The 23268-nt window shown below is 31.5% G+C and overlaps 1 protein-coding gene across 2 annotated transcripts in view; it reads left to right on the forward strand.

Annotated features, from left to right (window-relative positions):
- NCAM2 (neural cell adhesion molecule 2) overlaps positions 1-23268 on the forward strand; it is a 430164-nt gene that overhangs the window by 271444 nt on the left and 135452 nt on the right. For both annotated transcript variants that reach the window (XM_010977397.3, XM_031458159.2), the window contains exons 6-8: positions 7424-7541; positions 13572-13732; positions 16179-16324. In XM_010977397.3, coding sequence (XP_010975699.1) covers positions 7424-7541; positions 13572-13732; positions 16179-16324 — 425 coding nt within the window. The remainder of the gene's footprint in view (positions 1-7423; positions 7542-13571; positions 13733-16178; positions 16325-23268) is intronic.

The following is a 23268-nucleotide window of genomic DNA, read 5'->3' on the forward strand; positions in this document are numbered from 1 at the left end:
GCTGTGCTGTTTTGCATTTCACCAGCAATACAAAAGGTTTCAATTTCTCCACATCCTCACCAACACTTGCTATTTTATTTTACTTTTTTAATAGTAGTCTTCCTACTGGATATGAGACAGTATCTCAATGTGGTTTGGACTTGCAGTTCCCTGGGTGATGTTGAGCATCTTTTCATGTGCTTATTGGCCATTTCTGCATCTACTTTGGAGAAATGTCTACTTAAGTGCTCTTGCCCGTTTTTGAATTGGGTTGTTTTGTTGTTGATTTTTAAAAGTTCTCTATATATTCTAGATATTAATCTCTTACCAGATATACAGCTTGTAAATATTTCCTCCATTCTGTAGGCTGTGCTTTTACTTTATTTTTCCTTCTGTTCCCTGTGCCTTTGGTGTCATATTCAAGGAGTACATTGCCAAATCCCATGTCATGAAGCTCTTGCCCTGTATTTTTTTTCCGGAGAGTTTTATAGTTTTTATGTTTGGTTCCATTCCATTTGAGTTAATTTTTGTATTTGGTTTTAAATAAGGGTCTTGCTTTCTTCTTTTGCATGTGGGTATCTAGTGTTCCCAGCACCATTTGTTGAATGGTTTTGGCACCTTTGTCAAAAATCATTTAATAACGTATGTGATGATTTATTTGGGGGCTCTCTATTCTATTTCATTGATCTATTATGGCTGTCTCTATGCCAGTACTTCACTGTTTTGGTCACTGTTAAGTTTTAAAATCAGAAAGTGTGAATCTTAACTCTATTCTTCTTTCAAAGATTGCTTTAGCTAGTTGGAGTCACTTGAGATGCCAGGCGAATTTTAGAATGAGTTTTTCTATATATTCAAAAAAATGCCATTGAGATTTTGTTATGGATTCCATTGAATTTGTAGATCACTTTGGGTAGTATTAACATCTTAATGTTAAATCTTCCAATCCCATGAACATGGGGTATATTTACACATATTTATGTTTTTTCTCTCAGCAATGTTTTATAGTTTCATTGTACAAGTTTTACTTAGTTGGTTAATTCTTGAGTATTTCATTCTTTTGGATGCTATTGTAAATGGAATTGTTTTTGTATCTTCCATTTCAGATTGTTTATTGTAAGTGTGTAAAAATGCAATTGGTTTTTGTGTGATGACTATGTAGTCTTCTACTTTATTGAATTCATCTTTTACATCTAAAATTTTTTATGGACTCTTCAGGGTTTTCTACATACAAGATCATATCATTTGTAAACAGAGATAATTTTACTTTTTTTTTTCCAATTTGGATTCTTGCATTTCTGTCCCTTGCCTAAATACTCTGGCTAGAACTTCTAGTACCATGCTGAATAGAAGCGGCAAAAGTAGGTATTGTTGCCTTGTTTCTGATCTAGAGGAAAAACATTCAGCCTTTTACCATTGAATATGGTGTTTCTTGTGGCTTTTTCATATATGGATTTTATTATGTTGATGGTTGGTAGAGTTTCTTTTTATTCCTGACATTTTTAAGGTTGTACATGAAAGGTGTTGTATTTTGTCAAATGCTTTTTCTGCGTTAGTTGAGATGATCATATATTTTTTCCCCTTCTTTTGATGACTGTGATGTACTACATTTATAGATTTTTGTATGTTGAACCACCTTTGAATTCCAGGAATAAATCCCACTTGGTCATGGTGTATAATCATTTTGATATACTACTGAATTCAGTTTGCTAGTATTTTTTTAAAGATGTTTACATAAATGTTCAAAAGGATACTGCCTGTAGATTTTTTGTTTGCTTGTTTTTGTAGTGCTTTTGTTCTGACTTTGTCATCAGAGTAATGCTGGCCTGAATAGGATAACTTAGGGAATATGCCCTCTTCTTTTTCAATTATTGATTTTTTGATTACAGAGTCAGTCACCTGACTAGTTGTATGTCTATTCAGATTTCATTTTTATTGATGATTTATTTTTGACACATTTTGTGTTTCTAGGAATTTGTCCATTTTTTCTGGAGTATCCAATTTGTTGGCGTACAGTTGTTTATAGTGTCCTCTTAAAATCCTTTTTTATTCCTTTATAATTGTTAATAATATCCCCATGTTCATTTCCGATTTTAGTAATTTGAGCTTTCTCTTTTATCTTAGTCCATCTAGCTAAAGTTTTGTCAATTTTGTTGATCTTAATGAAAGACTTCTGGTTTCATTAATTTTGTATTTTTTGTGTTCTTAATTTAAAAAAAATTGTCCTAATATTTATTATTAATGTCCTTCTGCTAGCTTGGATTGATTATGTTTTTTTTAAATTCTAGTTCCTTAAGTTAAAATTAATTTGTGGCATAACATATGGGCTATTCTGAAAAATGTCCTATGTACACGTGAGAAGAATGTGTTTGCTTTCACTTTGGGGTAGGGTGTTCTGTATATGTTTGCTAGATCTAGTTGGTGTATTGTGTTGTGTAAGTCTTCTGCTTCCTTACTTGTCATCTCTCTGGTCATTTCAATCCATTATTGAGACTGCAATATTGAAATCTCCAACTTTTATTGTAGAATTACGTCTTCCTTCAAACTTGTTATTTTTGTTTTATATATTTCAGTGGTCTATAATTAGGAGCATATATGTTTATGTTTGTGATATTTCCTTGCTCTATTAAATTTTTATTACTCTGTAATATCTTATTCCCTTGTAAACTTTTTTTTTTAAATTTAAAGTCTATTTTGTCTATTTGTAGTATCATCCTGGCTCTCTTTTGGTTATTATATTTTTCTCTGTTTTTTCACTTTCAATTTGTTTGTGTCTTTGTAGCTATAGTGAGTCTCTAATGGATAGCACATAATTTTATTATGAATTTTAGCCATTCTGCCAATCTCTGTCTATTAGAGAGTTTAATTCATTTACATTTAAAGTAATTATTGATAAGAAAGGACTTCTGTCATTTTGCTATTTGTTTTCTAAATGTCTTACAGTTTTTTGTCATTATTTCATATATTACTGTATTCTGTTAATAGTGTTTTTTTGGTAGTGAAACTTAAAATTTTTTTCTCATTTCCTTTTGTGTATATTTCATAGCTAATTTCTTTGTGTTATTGGTGATATTGCGCTTAACATCCTAAAGTTATAAAGCTGTTACTTGAAATTAGACCAGCTTAACTTCAATAGCATGAATAAACTCTACTCTTTTTTTATAGCTTATCCTCATCCCTTTTGGTTATTGATGTCACAAAATTACATTTTTATACATTGTGTGTCCAAAAACTTAAACTGATAATTCTTTAAAATGTATTGGTCCCAAATTATGTAGAAAACAAAATTAGGAGTTTCAAAACACAGTTAAAATAATATTAGCTTTTAGACTAATATTCTTTTAAAATATATTAACTTAAATCATGTAGAAAATAAAAAGTAGAATAATATTTTAATTTCTCCCTCACTGTTGAAGGACAGTTTTCCCAGATATAGGTTTCTTGGTTGACAGTATTTTTGTTTTTTAATTTTCTTCCTTTTAGCACTTGAATATATGAGCCCACTGCCTTCTGTCTTCCTAAGTTTCTGATACAAACTCTGTTGATAATGTTATTGAGGCTCCCTTTATGTTGTGAGTCACTTCTCTCTTGCTGCTTTCAAGAGTTTCTCTCTGCCTTTGGCTTTTGAAGAGTTCATTATAATGTGTCTTGGCCTGGTCCTCACTGAACTTGTTTAGTTGTAGTTTGTTGAGTTTCTTGGATGTTTGTATTTATAGCTGAAGTTTTCAGCCATTATTTCTTCATATGTTCTCTCTCTCTTCTCCTTCTGGGACTCCCACTGTATGATTGTTGGTCTACCTGATGGTGTCTCATACTGGTTCCTTAGGCTCTATTCATTTTTTTCAATCTTTTTGTCTTTTTTTCTACTCAAATGCTAAAATTTTCGTTAACCTATTTCATGTTCACTGACTCTTCTACTTGCTCAAATCTGTCTGTGGCTCCCTCGAATGGATTTTTTTCATTTTCAATTATTGTCCTTGTAAGTTCCAGAGTTTATTTTTGGTTTCATTCTAGGTTTTCTATCTCTTTATATATTTCTAGCTTGTTCATAAATTACTTGAATTCCTCCACCTCTTCCTTTAGTTCTTTGAGCATCTTTAAGATAATTCTTTCAAACTCTTTCTCTACCTTCAGGTCTTTTTCAGGGTCAGTTTCTGTTTATTTAATTTCTCCTTTCAATGGGCCATACTTTCCTGTGTGTTTGTAGGGCCTTGTAACGTTTTGTTGGATACTGGGTATTTGAACCTAATAACGTGGTTACTGTGGAAATCAGATTCTCTCTCAACCCTAGGGTTTACTGTTAACTGTTTTTTGGTTTGGGGGTTTTGTTTGTTTGTTTGTTTGTTTGTTTTTAATTGTAGTCTGTCTCCATGCCAAAGATCAGCTTGAGGTGTAAACTTAAGGTAACCTTGTGTATTCTCTAAACCTGCACCTTTCCCTCAGCAGGCATGATCACTTTCTAATAAGTCCAGTATATACATTGTTTTAGAATGCCCTGGTCTTTAATGTCTGGCTCTTAAAATGGTAAGAAGGAAAAATGAAGGGAGGGTATGAAAGAGTGTCAGCCTGTGGCTGTCACAGCAATCAGTGCAGGGTACAACAACAGTGGCCACTGCTACCTCTTCATCTGCACTTCTGTGATCAAAAGCATCAGTCAGTGATCAGTGCACAGATCCTTCATATATGAATGACAAAGTCCTCTTTGCTTATCCTGGCTTTCTGTGGTCATCCTGCTTCAAGATTATGTGCACAGCTGCCTGCCTTAGATGGGGAGGGTGATAGGTAGCTGCTACTATACTGCCAGCTGAAATTGACCAGTATTAAGCACAGTGTGTCTTCCATTTTTTTTGTCTGGAAGTTGTAAGCATTCAATAGGCCCCAGTTCCAACATAGTTACATTAGACAGATTCTGCCAGTGCAGTTGCATGTAGTGTGAAGACAGATACCTGTTGGTTCCTGCTCTGCTGTCTTCCTCATATCCTCTCTTATGTGAATGTCTAAGTGCCCTGCAGCCTTAAAAGTAAAAACAAGGATAGGTAAATAAGAAAACACTGTGAGTTTTAAAATTAGCAGTCTTCTGCAAAGTAGAGGATCTACATGTGAATTCATTTGCTGATATATATTTAGGATACATCTGAATAATCAGTGAATTAAAAAAGAGTTGCTTCCCTGACAGTGGGAGGGTGGAGTTTGTCATCCTGATCATGAATAAAGTTGGAGAGATTATTAGTATTGGTTAATCAGAACCATACAAGTATTTCATGGTTAGTACCATATTCTTCATGTTCTAAGAAATATTTGAGGGAAAGTGGATAGAGGAAGACTGTAAGACCCAGAAGACATAGAATGCCACTGTTGATGAAAGGAAATTAAGGTGTTAAATTAGTGATATCTTTGGTGCCTAAGCAGCCAATGAGGGAAATTATAACTTGATGTTGAACCAGAGCCTCCATATAAGTGAGTTATGGAGCCACTTCCTTACACACCCGTATGTTTCTTGTAGCTAAAGTGTGAAAACAGAAGCTTGCCAGAAAGCACTGATTACTTAGCAGATATGGAATATAAATCTTGATAAAGTTATTAAAATTGGATTTTTCAGATATAATGAAATGCAAAAAATATATTTTTAAAAATTAGAATAGATGTTGATCTTGTGGGAGAAAAATTAATTCAGATAAATATAATATCTTTTAAAATTATTTACTCCAACTCAACAATGAATTCAGAAACAATAAGGTGATATATGTAAAAACAGTAGAGTCTAAACAGTGAGTAACAAATTTCCTGAACATCTTGACATCTAACTTAGTGAAAACCTCTGCAGATTTTGATGCTATTAATCTCTGGAATAGTTCTGGAATTACTCTTCAAAGTACTTTAAAGTATCTAAATATGCCGTATTAACATTTTTCTGCTAATCTACGCTACAAGTAAGAACACGTATATCATTAGCAGAATTAACATCATAAAACATTGAGATTAAGATTTGTCAATTTTTAGAGATTATCCAGCATATTCAGTTTACTTTATAGATAAGAAAATTATGGTAAAGGAAAAATAACTTATTTAGGTAACAGAAGCAGCACAAGAACTGGAGCATGTGGTTCTCCATTTGGAAATGTTTTTATTTTCAAAAACACTACAGAGAGAGTTTCTAATAGTTTATTTTCATTGTAATTCCTTAAGTTAAAATCTTTATTATAACAAAAATAGTCATAGTATTTTTGCAACTGCATATATAAATAACAAAAGGAAAAGCAATACATGTTGATTAAAATGTTTTATTTCATAATTAGAAGAGAAGGAGAACAGGATACAGGAAGTCAGTTTTCAGTGACTTAAGATGCAGTTAACATCTGAAAAAAAAGTCTATTCTGTTGTAATACTAGTAATTATTATGTTACTTTACAGATAGCATGTCAAGTCATGCCCCTTATATCTAAATTCATAAAGGCAGAAACTTGACTTATAGTGCTTAATTACTAAGGTACGTATCAGTTCCTACCCCACCATCAACTGCAGTAATGCAGCATCAGTGCTGACCTGAATGCTATTGTAGAGATGTTTAATTACAATCAGGCTTTTAAATGCCTGTCTGGTCATGTTTAGGATATGTAAAAATCAAATATTTTAAATCTTTAATTATAGGCATATTGTATCATCATATTCAATTTAAAATAATGAAAGTGTACATTAAATCAGAATTTATGTTGGGCTTTGAAATTTAGCTTCTGTTATGTCATTGATTTGTTTATTGCAAACAGTGCATTTTGGTAATAGTTTCAACATGTTCAAAATGTGCAGCATATACAGTTTTTGCAATGTAATTAGTTAGAAATTGAGGAAGCTTAATTTTAAAATTGAATTGTTCATGAAAATCTATTTCATACTCTTTATGGATCAAGCAGTTTCTCTACGTAAAATGTTCTGTAGTTGTTTGAAGAAATTAAGTGTAGTTAATCAGAAAGAACATTATGGTTTGACACTTAATTTGAAAGCCCTGTCTTGAAGCAGTGAGTGATTGCTTATAGAATTACTTACACTGATGAGAACCCAAATAGGAAATCCATTTACGCTCCAAGTAGATCTCAGTATTGATGTAAGTCAGGGTGGTATACTCTGTCTTTTTGCAAGAAATAATTCATAAAAGTGTGTGTACATATACATATATATGTATATATTTGCTAAAATAGTTTATTGTTTAGTTTAATAGATTAAAAATACTAATATAGCATAACAGTGAATTATCTAATTATTGTACATTAGATGGCTGATCAGTGATTTTAAAGTCATTTTACTATGCAGTCAGGTCAGTCCTCTTGATGTAAGTACAGAAGTGAACTACCAAGTTTTAAAGCTCAGCATTAAAAAAAAAATGGTAAAAAAGTCCCAATGGTGTTGGTAAAATGTTTTTCATCTCTGTTTAATCTACATGCAACTTTTTCAGTGCCACCAGCAATCACAATGCCTCAGAAATCCTTTAATGCCACAGCAGAAAGAGGAGAAGAGATGACATTTTCCTGCAGGGCCTCTGGGTCTCCCGAGCCCACCATCTCCTGGTACAGGTAGGTTATGCACCCATGTCTCTCTAGCTGTGTCCATAATCAGGCTTCAGGAAAAATACTTACAATATTATCGTTTTGTCTCAAAGGATAACATTGTTTTAGATTTTCATTTAAAAATAATGATGCTTTTGTTTTCAGTTAAGTTGGTTGAATTAAATAATTAAAGATGACAACAGAGTGATTTAACACAAGTCAAAGGCACTCATAGTCCTGATCATTTTGTCTAAAAGGCATGTTTCTGGCCAAAATGGGCCCAGGAGCCCGGTGACTGATTCAACCACTTTATTGTTAATACTAGAGTACTCAGAAGTGGGAATTTTAGTGTAGATGACACTACTGTTGTATGAGTACAAAATGATATTTTGTTAAATATAATTGTATATTTTATTGCATATCATATTATTACAGAAAAAAGCTAGTTATGTAGAGTTAAATTTCCGTAAATTTTTATGTAAAAAAAGTTCAAATGAATAAATTCTCTATTCTAAATCTATTGTTTGACAATTTACTTTTATATTTTTTTTATTTTTAAATATTTTTTATTTCAATTAACATAAAACAGATATCAAAATGTTCCATACTTTTAGACTGTGGATCACAGTGTTAAAAGAGAGACAGTGAAAGCTTAAAAATGAACACTCTTTTAAGTATATATTAGTTATTAATTTAGGTTACTACTCAAGCAAAGCTACAAATTATTTTTAGAATAACTTTTCATAAATTGTGTAGGATAATAATCACAAAAAAATAGAAAAATATATTCAAATTGACAAACGTGTCAAAAAAACTATTTTAAGGAGAATAATTGAAATTCAAACTGTTTTTTAATAACGTTCTGAGCATTTGCCGATATTATCTTCAAGTTTCAAACCTTTATCTGTTTAACATTGCAGGTAGCGATGAACAAGATATTTCTTCAGACAACTGTTTTTAGATGTTCTTTGCAGACAGTAATTCCTTTCTGACACACCGTTGGTATTTTTTAAGAGATTACACATCAGGAATTAACATATTTACCCCAGATACTTATCTTTATCTCAGAAACTTCTGCTTTCTAGCGCACATCCTTAACGGCCAATATTAGATCTAATTGCAGCACAGAAAAGCTCCTGGATCGTTCATTACAACAGACAACTCATGTTCCAGAATTTTATTTTCATCATTTTATCTTTCCAGAGAGACTACCTTTGAGTTTAGATTTTTTTCCCTCAAAGTTAAACATTTGTTCAAAATTCTCATATGTAAGTGGAAATATAATTATCATACAGCCTAGAATAAATCAGATTCAGAGGCTAATATAATTGATTAATTTAATCCATAAGTTTTCATCTCCATTTTTTCATATGACATTAGTTTCACCCTTTGAATGGAATATAATAGTAATTATTCCAGCCATTGGATATATATAATGACCTTAACAGAGGTAAAATTGACATTAAAAGGACACTTATTTTGACATATTTACCTGTAGATATAGACATATTATCTTCATGAAAAAAAGTTCAGTATGTATTAGGGCAGCAACCCAGAGAGAAAGATCCAAACACTATCTGTTACACAGAGATAGTATCTCCAAGAGGTATGAGTGAAGCCAGTAAAGAAGACAGTTGAAGACCAAACACAGAGGAAAAATAAGACATTTTCATAAAAAGAACCAGGAGCACTTCGTGACAGGGAAACCAAAGTGGGAGTAGAAGTGGAAACTCCAAATATCTCTTCCTTTCCATTCAAATGTTTCTTCTACTTCTATTGAGAATACCGTATGGAGTTTTATTGTTAGCCCTTTAAATTGGTGAATTCCATTGATTTTCAAATATTTAAACAGTCTTTCACTCCTTGAAATAAACCCTTTTGTAAGGTCTAATCGTCTCTTAATCCCACCAAGTATTTTTCATCATTCTATTTTTTATGTTTACAAGTTTGATGGAGGCCATTTTTTTTGTCTTTCATTCCTCTCTTACCCTGCTTATATTTTAATTCCTTCAACATATAGAATATATTCTAACAGCTATTTTAATGGTCTTGTCTACTAATTCTATCATATGTATCATTTCTGGATCTTTTTTATTGATTGATTTTTTGTTGTTGTTCTTACAGGTCATATTTTCCCACTTATTTACTATCCTATCAAGTTTTTATTGGGTACCAGACATTGAGAGTTTTATGTTTTGGGGTGCTGGATATTTTCATGCTGTTTTATTTTGGCTTTGGATGCAGCTACGTTACTTGGGGAAAGTTTGGTTTGTTTTTTGGCTCTTTTAGATGCATACAGAACAACCTTCAGTCTAGGATGAATTTGGCTTTGTTACAGATGCAGTAGTCTTGTAAGGAGGTAACTTAATGCTTTGTGTTTTAGGAGGTCTTTCTACTCTGCGTAGTAGATAGGGATACAGATTACTCCTGGTCTTTTGTGAGCTCCTGGGATTGCTGAGCTTCGTCTTTTCCAATGGTTCTTTCCTTAGTCTGGGAAAGCCTTACTGGCATGCACTAATCAGTGCTCAGTTAAAGATTGGTTGGGAGGCCTGTGCAGATCTCTGTAGTCCTCTTACTTGTGCCTTTTGTCACATTTTCTTGCCTGCAAATTCTAGCCGTTTCAATTTCCCCCGACTAGGAGCTTTGTCTTACAGTGCAGATACTCTGCCTGGCTCTGTTTGGGCCTTCCTCTCTGAGCTGCAGTCTGGAAACTGTCTTCAGGTAGTAAGCTGTATTGGTCCTCAGAGGTCACTGTCATGTGCTAACTGTTGATCAATGGTTGAAAATCGTTATTTAATTCCTGTGTCCAATGTTTGTGTCATTTAAAATTAGGGGGTAAAATATGGTCTTTTTATTCCATTATGGTCAAAAGTGGAAATATTCTCCCTTTATCATTTCATTAATCCCCTAATCCCAACCCTTTCTTTCTTTTGCCTGGAAAAGTGGCAATTAGTGAAGGGTTTAGAATTTCATCAGGATCCTTTGAGAGTCTTTTTCTTACATTGACATTCCACAGAAGCGTACTGTGAATAACAATGGGTACATTCTGTATAATAGGTTTGTTAGGAGAGAGGTATTAAGAACTATTACCTGAGTTATCATTCTTTAATGATCTTTTAAATTATTTCTTTATTGTAGTATTGTTAATTTACAATGTTGTGTTAGTTTCTGGTGTACAGCAAAGTGATCCAGTTATACATATATAGAATATACATATATTATTTTTCATATTCTTTTCCATTATGGTTTAATACAGGATATTGAATCTAATTCCCTGAGCTATACAGTAGGTCTTTGTTGTTTATCTGTTTTATATATAGTAGTTTGTATCTGATAATCCTAAACTCCTAATTTATCCCTCGCCTACCTCCTTTCCCCTTTGGTAACCATAAGTTTGTTTTCTATGTCTGTGAGTCTGTTTCTCTTTTGTAAATAAATTCATTTGTATCATAATTTAGATTCCACATATAAGTGATTCTATGGTATTTGTTTTTCTTTCTGACTTACTTCACTTAATATGGTAATTTCTAGGTCCATCCATGTTGCTGCATATGGCATTATTTCATTATTTTTTATGGCTATTCCATTCTGTGCACCTCTTCTTTATCTATTCATCTGTCAATGGACATTTATGTTTCTTCCATGTCTTGGCTATTTTAAATAGTGCTGCTATGAACACTGGGGTGCATGTATCTTTTGAAATTAAGAGTTCCCTCCAGATATATGCTCAGGATTGGGATTGCTGGATCATATGACAACTGTACTTTTAGTTTTTTAAGGAAGCTCCATACTGATTTCCATAGGGGCTGCACCAGTTTACATTCTCATCAACAGTATAGAAGGGTTCCCTTTTCTGTACACCCTCTCTAGCATTTGTTATTTGTAGATGTTTTAATGATGGCCATTCTGATTGATGTGAAATGATACCTTGGTGTAGTCTTGATTTGCATTTCTCTGATAGTCAATGATGTTGGGCTTCTTTTCATGTGTCTACTGGCCATCTTTATGGGTGTGTTTTCTTTGAAGAAATGTCTGTTTAGGTAGTCTGCCCTAATGATATTTTTAAATTGAGCTCTTTAAGGGAACATAATCTTTAAAAACTGACTTCCTTTAAATTCTTCAGGACTTACCCATCCACTTCAAAGCCCAAATCATGGATTTTTTTTCCCACTAAAATTCCCAGAGTATTCTTAGCTATCATCTTTTCCCTTCGCTTCTGCTATAACAGATCCCTCCTCACCCTGCCCCAACACACACACACACAAAGTCATGAATAAATGTGTCAATGGGATTGATATCATCCCCATCATTGCCAGTCAGATTATTAATTCTTCAAGCTAGGTGGCCATGTCTCACTCATTTGCTATACTGCAGACATTTAGCACAATATTTCACATGAAGTAGAGAAATAATCTCTTTATCTTAAAAAACACTAGAACTTAGTTAACCTGCTGCTTACATTACTGAGTAAACCTAAATCTTTTCATCTGTGAACTGAGGGGTTGGGAAATCACACTTAAAAGTTTAGTTCTCTGATCTGTGAATGAGGATGGAGAGGGAAAGTGTACATCTATGGGCTAATTTAACCATGTTAATAATATAGGGAAAGTGTTTTTTAAGCCACAAATTGCTGAAATTTCTAGTTGATGAAGATGAGACAAATGAATTCTTTTTCATGGAATAGATTATGAAATATATTGTCACTAATTGTGGTGAAAGCCTTATCTATACATAAAATTCTAGACAAAAATGCTGAAGCACTGTCATTATTCATAGTTGAAAAAAATAATTATTAAACATTTTAAAAACATAAAAGCACAGAGCCCTATATGCATTTGCCATTAGTATTTAAAAAGGCCTAATATTTCACACCACTCATGAATTTTTGTTATTTTATGATATATTTTGACATGTCAATAAAAACTGGAAAAATAGATGTTACTGAGTCATAGAAAAATAAGAACTGTTAAAATACATGCTAGTACTTTCTAGAGAGCAGAACCAGAACTCACTGGAAAGATCATTTAGAATATCAGGGAAATATTCTGTATGATTCTAGGAAAGTTTTTTTAATGATCCTTTTAGATATTTCTTTTTTTAATTTAAACGTGCATGGATAAGAAATTCCCCCACCCCTTAAAAGTAGATCCTAAATTTTTACATTAGTGGGTCTTAAAATCAATGCTACCGTCCCAAACACCATCATGTGTATACATACACATATATGAAGACAAATTAAAAAAGGGAAAGAGAAAAGGAAGAGGAGATGAGGAGAATAAGATAGAATGGAAAAGAATATGTTGTATTATAAGAATGTTTCACACATATTAAGGGAAATTGTAGAAGCTGTTTCAGATTTAAATGCATATTTAAAATATTTTTACTGTAAGTTATTGTAAGACAAGTTGAAAGACATTGTTTTAGCGAACAGCAAAACTAGAATCGAAGAAAAATGAACGCTGTTTCATTCCAGAAAGAACTTGGAAGCTGCTTAAAAATACGTCTGAGAAAAATTTCTTCTCCTCACTAGTGAATTAAATCGTATCTCTTATCCTTTTATTGGCAGTACCTATCTGCAATATGAATTCATTACGTATTTAAATTGCATTTACTTTGAAACACTTTTGAAACATGTTTCCATAGAAGTTATTTTAAAGTGTCCCAGAACCTGATAAATAAAAATGTTTCATAAATATGTGTTGTCTTGCCAACATAAAAAGTAGATTTAAAATTAAAAACCTTTTTTTTTTTTGCTAATAATCCAAGTGCAAATTGAACAAAAGTGCCTTTTGCCTAAGATTAGTGTCAAGATTTCCACACAGCTCAAATGTTATTTTTGTCTCTAAAGTCAAAACACTTTCAAGTATAATGTTAATATGTATGCAATATATTTATTGAGATAATACAAATGTACTTTTGATTGGAATATAGCCTTATCTATCAATGACAGTAGCCATGAAATGATTGACAATTACAGATTAAAAAGCTGAGTATGATCTGCTCCTGAGTGATGATGAAGTCAGATTTATGAAGATCAACCTCTGTTTTCTTCTTTAGGAATGGGAAGTTCATTGAAGAAAACGAAAAGTACACATTGAAAGGAAGCAATACAGAACTCACTGTCAGGAACATAATCAGTAGTGATGGGGGCCCGTATGTCTGCAGGGCCACAAATAAGGCAGGAGAAGATGAAAAGCAGGCATTTCTCCAAGTCTTTGGTAAGTATTATAGCATAGTAGTTACAATCTAGAGGGGATTCTACATCAAATTCTGTCACTCATATGAGCTACTTAATTTTCCAAACTTAAATCTCAGTTTTCTCATCTCTAAAGTAGATTTTAAAATTGCAGCTACCAGATAGAATTATTTTAAGAATTACAGAAAATTATACATGTAGACTTCTGGAAAATATTTGCTGACTCATAACAAAGGCTGGAATAAAATCCATTTAAATTACACATCCTGGGACCTATTATGTTACATGTATGGGTTGATCTTCATAAATCTTTAAATGACATGTGTTGGGATCTGTTTTACTTTTACTGTACTTCAAAAGAGCTCATCTATAGTTCGGAAACATTGACCTGCAACTATAGTTAAGTATCCCCTTTTCATTTTATTGAAAGGAAATATAATATAAATATCTTCTGTATTTACCAAGAGCCATACAGCCTTCCTTGGGGAACTTACAGAGGGTAGAAAATCAGTAAGGATTTTTTTTTTTTGATTATTGATTTAGTTTTCATTATGTTTGCCAGAGGAAAAACAGTTTTGCTGGTGGATATTTAAAATATGATTATTCTCTTTAAAAAGCAAACACTAAAAACTATATGCACTAATAATATTTCCTGTGCTGTTTCCACATAAAAAAATATTGTTATCAAAATGCTTTCACAACAAAGAGATGGGAAGGAAGGAGGGAGAACTCTGTACTTAGATCAAAAGATGAATGGTAATTCAAGTGTGGACACACCCTCTGCCAGCTGGTCCTGTAGCAACTGTAATAGAAATATTTTCTGTACCTGGAAGAGTTTCATAAAGGTTATATTCTAGCAGAGTGAGACAGACAATAAAGAATACACCAAAGCACATTAAAATAAAAAAAATACAATTGGAATAATAAGATGATCTAAGAAAAAAGTGAAACTAGATCAATCAGTTGGTGTTGGGTAAAAAAGAGATATTATTCTGGATAGCATGGTGTTGGAAAGTTACTTAGAAGGGTGATGTTTAGATATGTTTACACAAAAATCATTAACGATGAGAAATCAGCAAAGCTAAGAGTCAGAAAGAAGAGTAAACAAACTTGAAATTATTAGAAATTATAGAAAGCATCTAACTTGTTCCAACAGTGTTCCCCACTTAAAAAAGTTGTCTTCTTTAAAATGTGTGATGCTAAATATAACTCAGTATAAAAATGAATTAATAATTAGAAATTATAGTGTCTGAGATAATTCCAAATGGTAGATTATCTCAATCTATCTCATTGGGCTTATATGAAATGCTATTTTAATTACTTTTTTAAAAATTAAGGTGGCAGTGAGTGAGAACAAAGAGATAAATAAAGGAAGGTTTCTAATATTTCCATTCTTTCAACTAGAAAATAATGAATGAAACATGATATACTGTATCATTGTTGTAATCACTTTGAAGAGTAACACAATAGATTTGTACTGGGTTTGATACAAATCATGTGTATATAGTGGAGGTAAAACTAAATCCATTAAAGTCAATGGAGTAAACACTGAACTGTTAAAAAATTGTGCATACCATGTTTCTGATATCAAGAATCTAATTTTTTAAGATTAAGAATGCATATAAATACAAATTATTTTTCATAATTGATTGCATTTAATGATTTAAAAAACCTGTTACTAGTCCTGAAATAACAAGTGCTGGCTTTTATCATTTTTATGTTCAAACAAGTAAAAATTTAAGCAATGCTGATAATACAGAGTTCACAACCTTAAATCTCTGTGGTATATGTAAATTTGTAATTTTTAGTATTAAGATAATTTAATTCGTAGACATGATAATTTAAATTAGTAGACATGTTGTTTTGCTCTTTATATAAGTCATAATTGTAAAGAAATAATTAGCTATACTATCTAATTAAAATAATCTGAGGTTCAAATTAATCAATCAGAATAATATAAGTAAATAGCATGTTTATATGTTTGCTTAAAAATATTTTAAATATTGTACAAGATTATACCTGCTATATATTCAGGATGCATCTTTATTTTCCCTCTTTGGTGAAATTGTTTTTAAAGTTTAAGAGATAACCAGATGTCATACACAGACACACCCATTCATACATGCACATGTGGCTTTAAAAGAGGAAATTTTAATTTTGTAGCTTTAAGAGGAAAAATAATGAAGTCACTTTTAATTGGCAAAATTTTGGAAGCAATTATAATTTTTATGTTGGTTTCTAAACCAGTTCAATTTATTTTTATAATGATAATGAATGACCATTATTTTCTAACATTTTTTTCCTCCTGTACTTTGCAACTCTCCTGGCAATTTTCTAAAGCAAAGTATGACAACGTAATTGCTGCAAAGCTAATAATTCTATACTATGCTAGTATGTACTTAGATGCCCACCACACATAGTAATATTTTCCTCAAATACAGGTTGAGCAATGTATATATTTTTTACAGTACAGCCTCACATAATACAGCTTAAAAATGAGACTACATCTGAGAATGGTCAAGTCACACTCATATGTGAAGCAGAAGGGGAGCCTATTCCAGAAATCACTTGGAAAAGAGCGGTGGATGGCGTCACTTTTTCCGAAGGCGATAAGGTAACAGCAATTTAATGTATAGTGACTTTCAAAACCATTATATTTTCAGTCTTTTGCGTATAATTAAATCTCACATTGGACTCCAAGTTAACAAGTAACTTGTAGGAATGAAGTAAGTGGTTTAATTTGTAAAAAGTTAACTCTACCACAGTCAGCCTAAAAATAAATTCGGAGGAGAATCAAGTCACAGTGTAATATTTAAGGATGTATTTCATTGTCCACAAAATCTTAGGTTGTTGGCACTCTTTCTTAAATTTGCCTACATGCAAACTTTTGGTATACACTGCATCTGTAAAATATCTTACTGCGATGTCAATCCCCCTGCCTTGTACTGTGAAAATGAAAATAATTTAAATTGACAAAATTCTGGCTGTCACTTAACTCAACTCTTTAGATTAATTTTTAATGCAGTAGGACAGTAGTTTCCGCCTTTATATCATTTATAACCTTATAAAGACAAGTAAGTACAAATGTAACAAAATACAGCATTTTGGTAAATGCTTCTCCCATGTAAATTGGTGACTGTTCATCAGAATGCATTCAAGTTCCTAAGAAATCAAGTAAACATTATCATGTGTTTCACTACACTCCATAGATGATCATTATTATTTTTTGTAAATATTTATGTAAAAATCCCAGTATAAACAAAAGTGAAACAGGTAGTAAACTAATGATATGATGGAATTGGCATTTTTACACATGTAAAGATTATGACATTAAGCATATAGATCTCTTTTTTTCCTCAGTGTTGAAGCAACCTCCTTTAAACCTCTTTCCTTAATTTATATCAATTTCTGTAAAATAAAATTATTTCTAAAATACAAGTACTTTTGACTTACCAACATTGATAGCAGAAAAATTTCAAATCAGTTTATCCAAAATTCACTTTCTATCTCTCCAACTCATCATTTAATTTTAACAACACATTAACTCCATAAGTTGGTAAAACATGCTTCTCCCTGGCCATTTACTATTTATCTTTTGAAAGAATGTATTACCATTTATCACCCTTCTTGGCCCCATTTCCTCCTCATGATGGCATTTTTAAGAGAATATACCTCTTTTTGGCAACAGTTATACTATTTTGTTACACTTATTTTATATGTGGAAGTTGAAAATCAAATTTATAAAATATGAATGACATGTGCATGCTTCTGGCAACCCAGAAAAATGATAAAATCTGCTTTAATATTTTCTTAATAAATAATGATAGATATTGCTATGGCACATTGACAAATCTTAAAGGAGTTATGTTTCTATAAATTTTTAAAAAATTGTCCAGAAAATTAGATATATAAATCTGTAGGTGATTGTTTTCATGTCAATTTTAGTACACTTCTTTGGATGAGGTTACTCAAAAATCATGGTTTTCATGTTTGTAAGTCCTTATTAATTTACCTTCATAGTCCTAACTCACGCTTTCATTATTTTTTTGTACTGTAAAATTCCTGAAATTTCTCTTTTCAAATATAGATTTTACTCTTCTTTTAATAGATGTTTCCTTATGAACATACAAGTAATGAGGGATACATTATATTCAGTTATTTTATCAATAAAAAATTATCAAGTAGCCAGAGGCCCATGATTTTTTAAATCATATTTGCCCCATACCACCCAAAACTACATACAGAAATTACTTCTATAACAGTTGTGAAAAATAATCACCTAGTTTTTGTTCGCTAAGGATTATGCCTATTGAAGTACACATCTTTTTATTTTTTTATCCAGTTTATTTGTTAGAAAACAATTATAGAAACCTTAATATGCTTTTGTTTTTCTAAATACAACTTTTATCCAGTGGATAAAGAAATTAAGACTGTTCACTTTCTATCCTGATATTTCTCCAAAATTATTTTAAGAACCTTGTCTTACTTTCTGGATGGTAAGTGTCTTTCTCCTAACATTCCTAGTTTCTTCAACAGCCAAAATTCAGAAAGTGAATGGTTGATCTGAGCTTTGAAGTTAATCAAATCCAGTTTTGAATCTCAGCTCTGCATTTATGATGCTTTAGCTTTGGCAATACTATCTGAAGTCTTCTTAATATGAGTTTCTTCATCTTTAGTGAGGATAATAGGAAAGACGAGGAGTACATTGTAAAATGCATATCAAAGTCTTCAGCATATTGTAAATATTCAATAAACTTTTTTTCTCTATCGTATTTCATAAATATTGCAGTGTAGTTTATCTTGTTTCTCTGATTTTGAGTAAACTCTGTTAACAGGCGTCATAAAGGCAGATAACTAAAATTTGATTAAACACTGTGATTATATCACTAGTCATGAAAAGTAGCATGTGATTGTATTTGCCATAAGAATCACTTGGAGAGCCTGTTTAAATGCAGATTCTAGAATCCCACTCCCTGAGGTTGATTTAGAATGTCTAGTACAGGACCTAGGATTGCATGTTTAATAAACTCATCAGTTGGTGTCATATGGATGGTCTTCAGGCCATCCATAAATTGGAAAACAATTCTCAAACTCTAAAGTCAAATGACGTTTAACAACTAGTCCTTTCAACAGAAAAATGCTGTTGAGAGATTACTTTGGCACCTTGATAGGGGCTTGGAAATTACAGTTTGTTTTAATCAAAACTTTTCACCACTGTTGATGAAAATGACAATTGTGTAGGTCACAGACACAATTGACACAGTGAAATATCATCAGTGTATATACTTCTAACTAATTACTCCATCCAAAAATGTGAAAATGTATTTAGCAGATATATTCATCATTGTGGATTTTCGAAGGAGGGTGTCTCAATGTGGCCACATGTATTTTCTGTACCTGTAGTTCTGTAGAACTGTGGAACTATGCATGTTAATGACTTAACATAAAATATCCTTGCATAATATGATATTCTTCAGAAACAACAACAAAAAATTTGGTGGTTAAACACAGAACTCTTTTAAATTCATTATTTTATCTATAACCTAATGCATTTTCCCTATATTTAAAGTAATATATGTAATTTTTAAAACTCTTCTAAAAATTCAAAAATACATGTTATATGTAAGAAAAATATAGCACACACTTACTTTAGAAGTATTTTCTTAATATCCATTGTTATTTCAAGGTAATATTTTGTTCTTTATTTTATTTTTTTAAATTTCACAGTTGTCACTCACTAACTTTTAATTATCCATTTATGGAAAAAAATTGAGCAATTTATTTTAGTGATAATGAGTATTTTTGAAAATTTTTCATTAAAATATCAATTTACTAGTGTTATTCAAGAATGTATTAAGTTGATAGCTTAATTTTAGCACATTATTTTTGAGGTCATATTAAGATACATTTGTGTATAAAAATTAGAAATCTCCAGCCTCTTCATTTAATAGATGCTATATACTTAACTGTAATAATAGTTAAATGGATAAAATAAAGTTTAAGACAGAACTAAAGCTACACAAACACATTGTGGAATGTGTTTAATTTGGCTAAGACTTAAAAGTTGTGAATTGTTTCACAACTTAAAAACTTAACAATCTAATTTTTTTTACATTAAAAATCTTTGTTTTTTAAATAAAACCATGCTTCTTTCATAGGGTTGGTTTGGGGATTATGTGAAATTGTATAATTAAAATGTTTTGAAGTCCCTGGCACGAACACCCGTCATCTATTTTGAACCATTTTCTTTAAATCATCCCTTCTTATCATTCTTATTGATCAATAAATATAATAGATGTATGCTTATAGGTATTGATAAATTAGTATGGGAAATTTTGAAGTGTCATGCAAGTCAAAGTTTAATTCCAAATTTGTCATTTTCATGTGTCATTTACCATGTTACTTCTGTCTGATTTCAGTTTCTGCATGTCTATATCAGGGTAATAATAAAACCTACCTGGAAAAGTTTCTAAAGATGAAACGAGAGCATGCATAACATCCCAGACACAAATTGAACTTAGAAGTGTTAATTTCTCTTTTCCTTGGAGGTATTTAGTCTTTAGATATCTTATACATGAGAAGACAGAATGATCGTGTTAATTCTGTGTCAACAACAGCTGCCACAAAGAAACCAGATAAAAACTTGGAGAATAGGCATATGTATTGTATGAATAAGATCGTCCACAGAACAATAAAATGTTGAAGTTGTTGTAGATCGTGCTTCTTTAACATAGTGATATATAGAAGTTTACTATAACATAATCTCTAGCAGTATCATTTCAGTGTCTCAGATATGAACTCTTTTTGCCGCACTAGATTCTAAATCTTGTAATTAAATTTCGCATTCCTCTTGGAAGTTTACAATGTTGAGAGTCTGCATTTGAGTGTCATCTTAGTCATGTCATCTTAGTCACAGTGTTTGGTGTCCATCTCCATCCTTGCAGAGAAGTGTAGATGAGGACTCTAACTTCCTATCCTGGTCATAGATTCTCAGATAACTCTGGCCTTATACCTGTGAGACACAAAATCAGGACTAGAAAGAAATCTCACAGATCTTACCTCATCATGTTCTTTTTCCCTCTCTCTCTGGTCTACCTTCTCCCATTCTCCGCCACATTTTCCTCTCTAGGAAGTAAGTCATTTATTGCTTCCTTCAGGCCCTTTTTTACCTCCTGTATTAATATGGCAATAAATGTTGGTTTGGAATAGACTCTTCCACATTCTAAGAAGCACCTAGACAGGTCATTAAGGTAGGAAGAAAGAGAAATGCTGTGCACCACAAAGCCAGATTGCTTAAGAATGCTTGTTCTCCATCAGCTTTCAAAATTAGATTTTATATTCATATGATAAAAATGGTTTATTTTAAACATTTCTTTAGAAATATTGTTACTTGCCATTTTAGGGCTAAATGGATGTAAAAGATGTGCAGGAAGTGATTTTTATCTCTAAAATTCTTATAAAAAATGTCAACATAAGAGTAACCAGTCTCATCTGTGTGACTAGACTGTTTTATATAATAATTCTAAAGTGCTTATGAAATCATTTGGTGAATAATACCTCACATAAATCGTGTATCTACTCTTTAGATACAGAATCTATAATTATTTTATTCCTGTTATACTTGTCCTGCAGAGTAAATTACAGGCCTATCTCCACTAGAAATTAATCCTACTCTACATTGGACAAGACGCATTTGAAATGTATAGCACTAAGTTCTAACTGTTTTAAAAGAGAATTTCCCAAACTTCAGTCATTTCATCATCAGTTTAATTTCTTTTCTATACTCATGTGCTGCCTAGATTGTTATACACTTAATTTTTTCTTTGAATTGAATTAGTTTTTCCACTTACTCTAATCCTAACCTAAAATATCAGTTACATTTTAAAAGGGACATTAAAATAAATATAAAACTGTAAAATAAAATTTTTTCATATTCATATCTAAACTCAGCATGTGCACCTTCACTGGTACACACATCATTTCAAAACACTGCTTTTATTTCAGACATACTTTGAATTACGAAGTTTAGCTACAAAATTTGGAGGTCAGAACTCATCCTTTCTTCTATTTGTGTGGTCAAGCACTTCTATCCAATAAATATATTAAATTGTTAATTAATGTGTAGAGAGTTAACAAATCATAGAAACAGAAACTCATTTAATTTCAATCCTTAACACCAAATGGTCCTTTCAAAATGATGCCAATAAACTCAGTAAGAAAGGTATAGTGATTAAATTGAAAAATAATTTCTTCCCAATTTGCTGAAATAAAATATGAAATGCTGGCCATCGTCTGAGTTAGAGCAACTAAAACTTTGTGATTAAAATAATAAAACTTTCTGTTCTTTAACATTCATTTGAAAAATGTGTTTTTCTGTGTCCAAGAAAACAACCCTACTGATTAGCTTTACTACTTTTAAGTCCATTTTACTTTCTGTTCGTTCAAATAAATAAATGTATTTAAACTGAGATTTAAGGTTAAAAAACCTTAATACAAGTATGAAGAATCTACTTTAATATTTAACTTTGCACTCACATACAGAAGGCATAGTTGTACCAAAGTGTTTCTATTTTAATTGTATAGACTGATAAGCATGTTTTTCCATGAATTGAGGCACTGTGATCTGGACAATACTTACTTCAAATGTTCCTTCAGAATAAACTACCAAGTCAAAAGGGATTTCTAGTAATAATAAAGATAAGCAGTTCTTTGATACAACTATCTGAATAAAATATAATGTTTTAAATTTTATAACATTAAATTCTTAGAGTAAAATATTTATTATTATACTACTGCATTCATTATTATACTGTTTTATGCTCTTATATTATTTTTATTGTGTAGGTACAGCTCTGGGCCTAAGAAAACATAATGCTTTTAAAAGATTTATTTAAATCACTTTTATTAAACCACCACAGAGGACAATGAAGTGAATTTTTCATATCATATGAAAATCTCCACTATAAATTCTTAGATCTTTTTTTATCCATAAACTGTGAAGATTACATTAGTCTCTCTTGTGTTACTTTTTTTCATCCTAAAGCAAATATGAGTTCTTGAAAATTAAATTTAATAAAATGTAAGCAGTAAAATAATCCTTAAAGTGACAGAAATTTATGTGACCAATGTTTCCTTTATCATTTGCTTAAGTTCATTTACAACTATCAACAAATATTATTGAAGACTTTTATGTTTGCATGTACTATTCTATGCACAAAAAATACAGCGCTGTAGAAAAAGACTTTTCTGCTTCATAGTGCATACAATTTAGGAGAGATGGAATCAAAGCATGTTTAAAATCAGCAATGTTTTCTATATGACTATGCAATTTTGAAATATGCAATTTTCATATTCAAAACATTCATTTTCAGTATGTAAGTGGACTTTTGCAGGGCTACAAATACAGCTTTGGCGTATTTTTCTGCACTGCCATAGACCCAGTTCAACTTGTTCTTCTGACAGGCCTCTCTACTGATGCATTTTGGAAAGTGTATCTACTGTCATCAGAATATCTCCTCTCAGTTTGCTCTAGGCTGATGAAAATTGCTTAGACTCTGA

The sequence above is a fragment of the Camelus dromedarius genome, chromosome 2 (assembly GCF_036321535.1).
Source record: "Camelus dromedarius isolate mCamDro1 chromosome 2, mCamDro1.pat, whole genome shotgun sequence".
NCBI lineage: Eukaryota > Metazoa > Chordata > Mammalia > Artiodactyla > Camelidae > Camelus > Camelus dromedarius.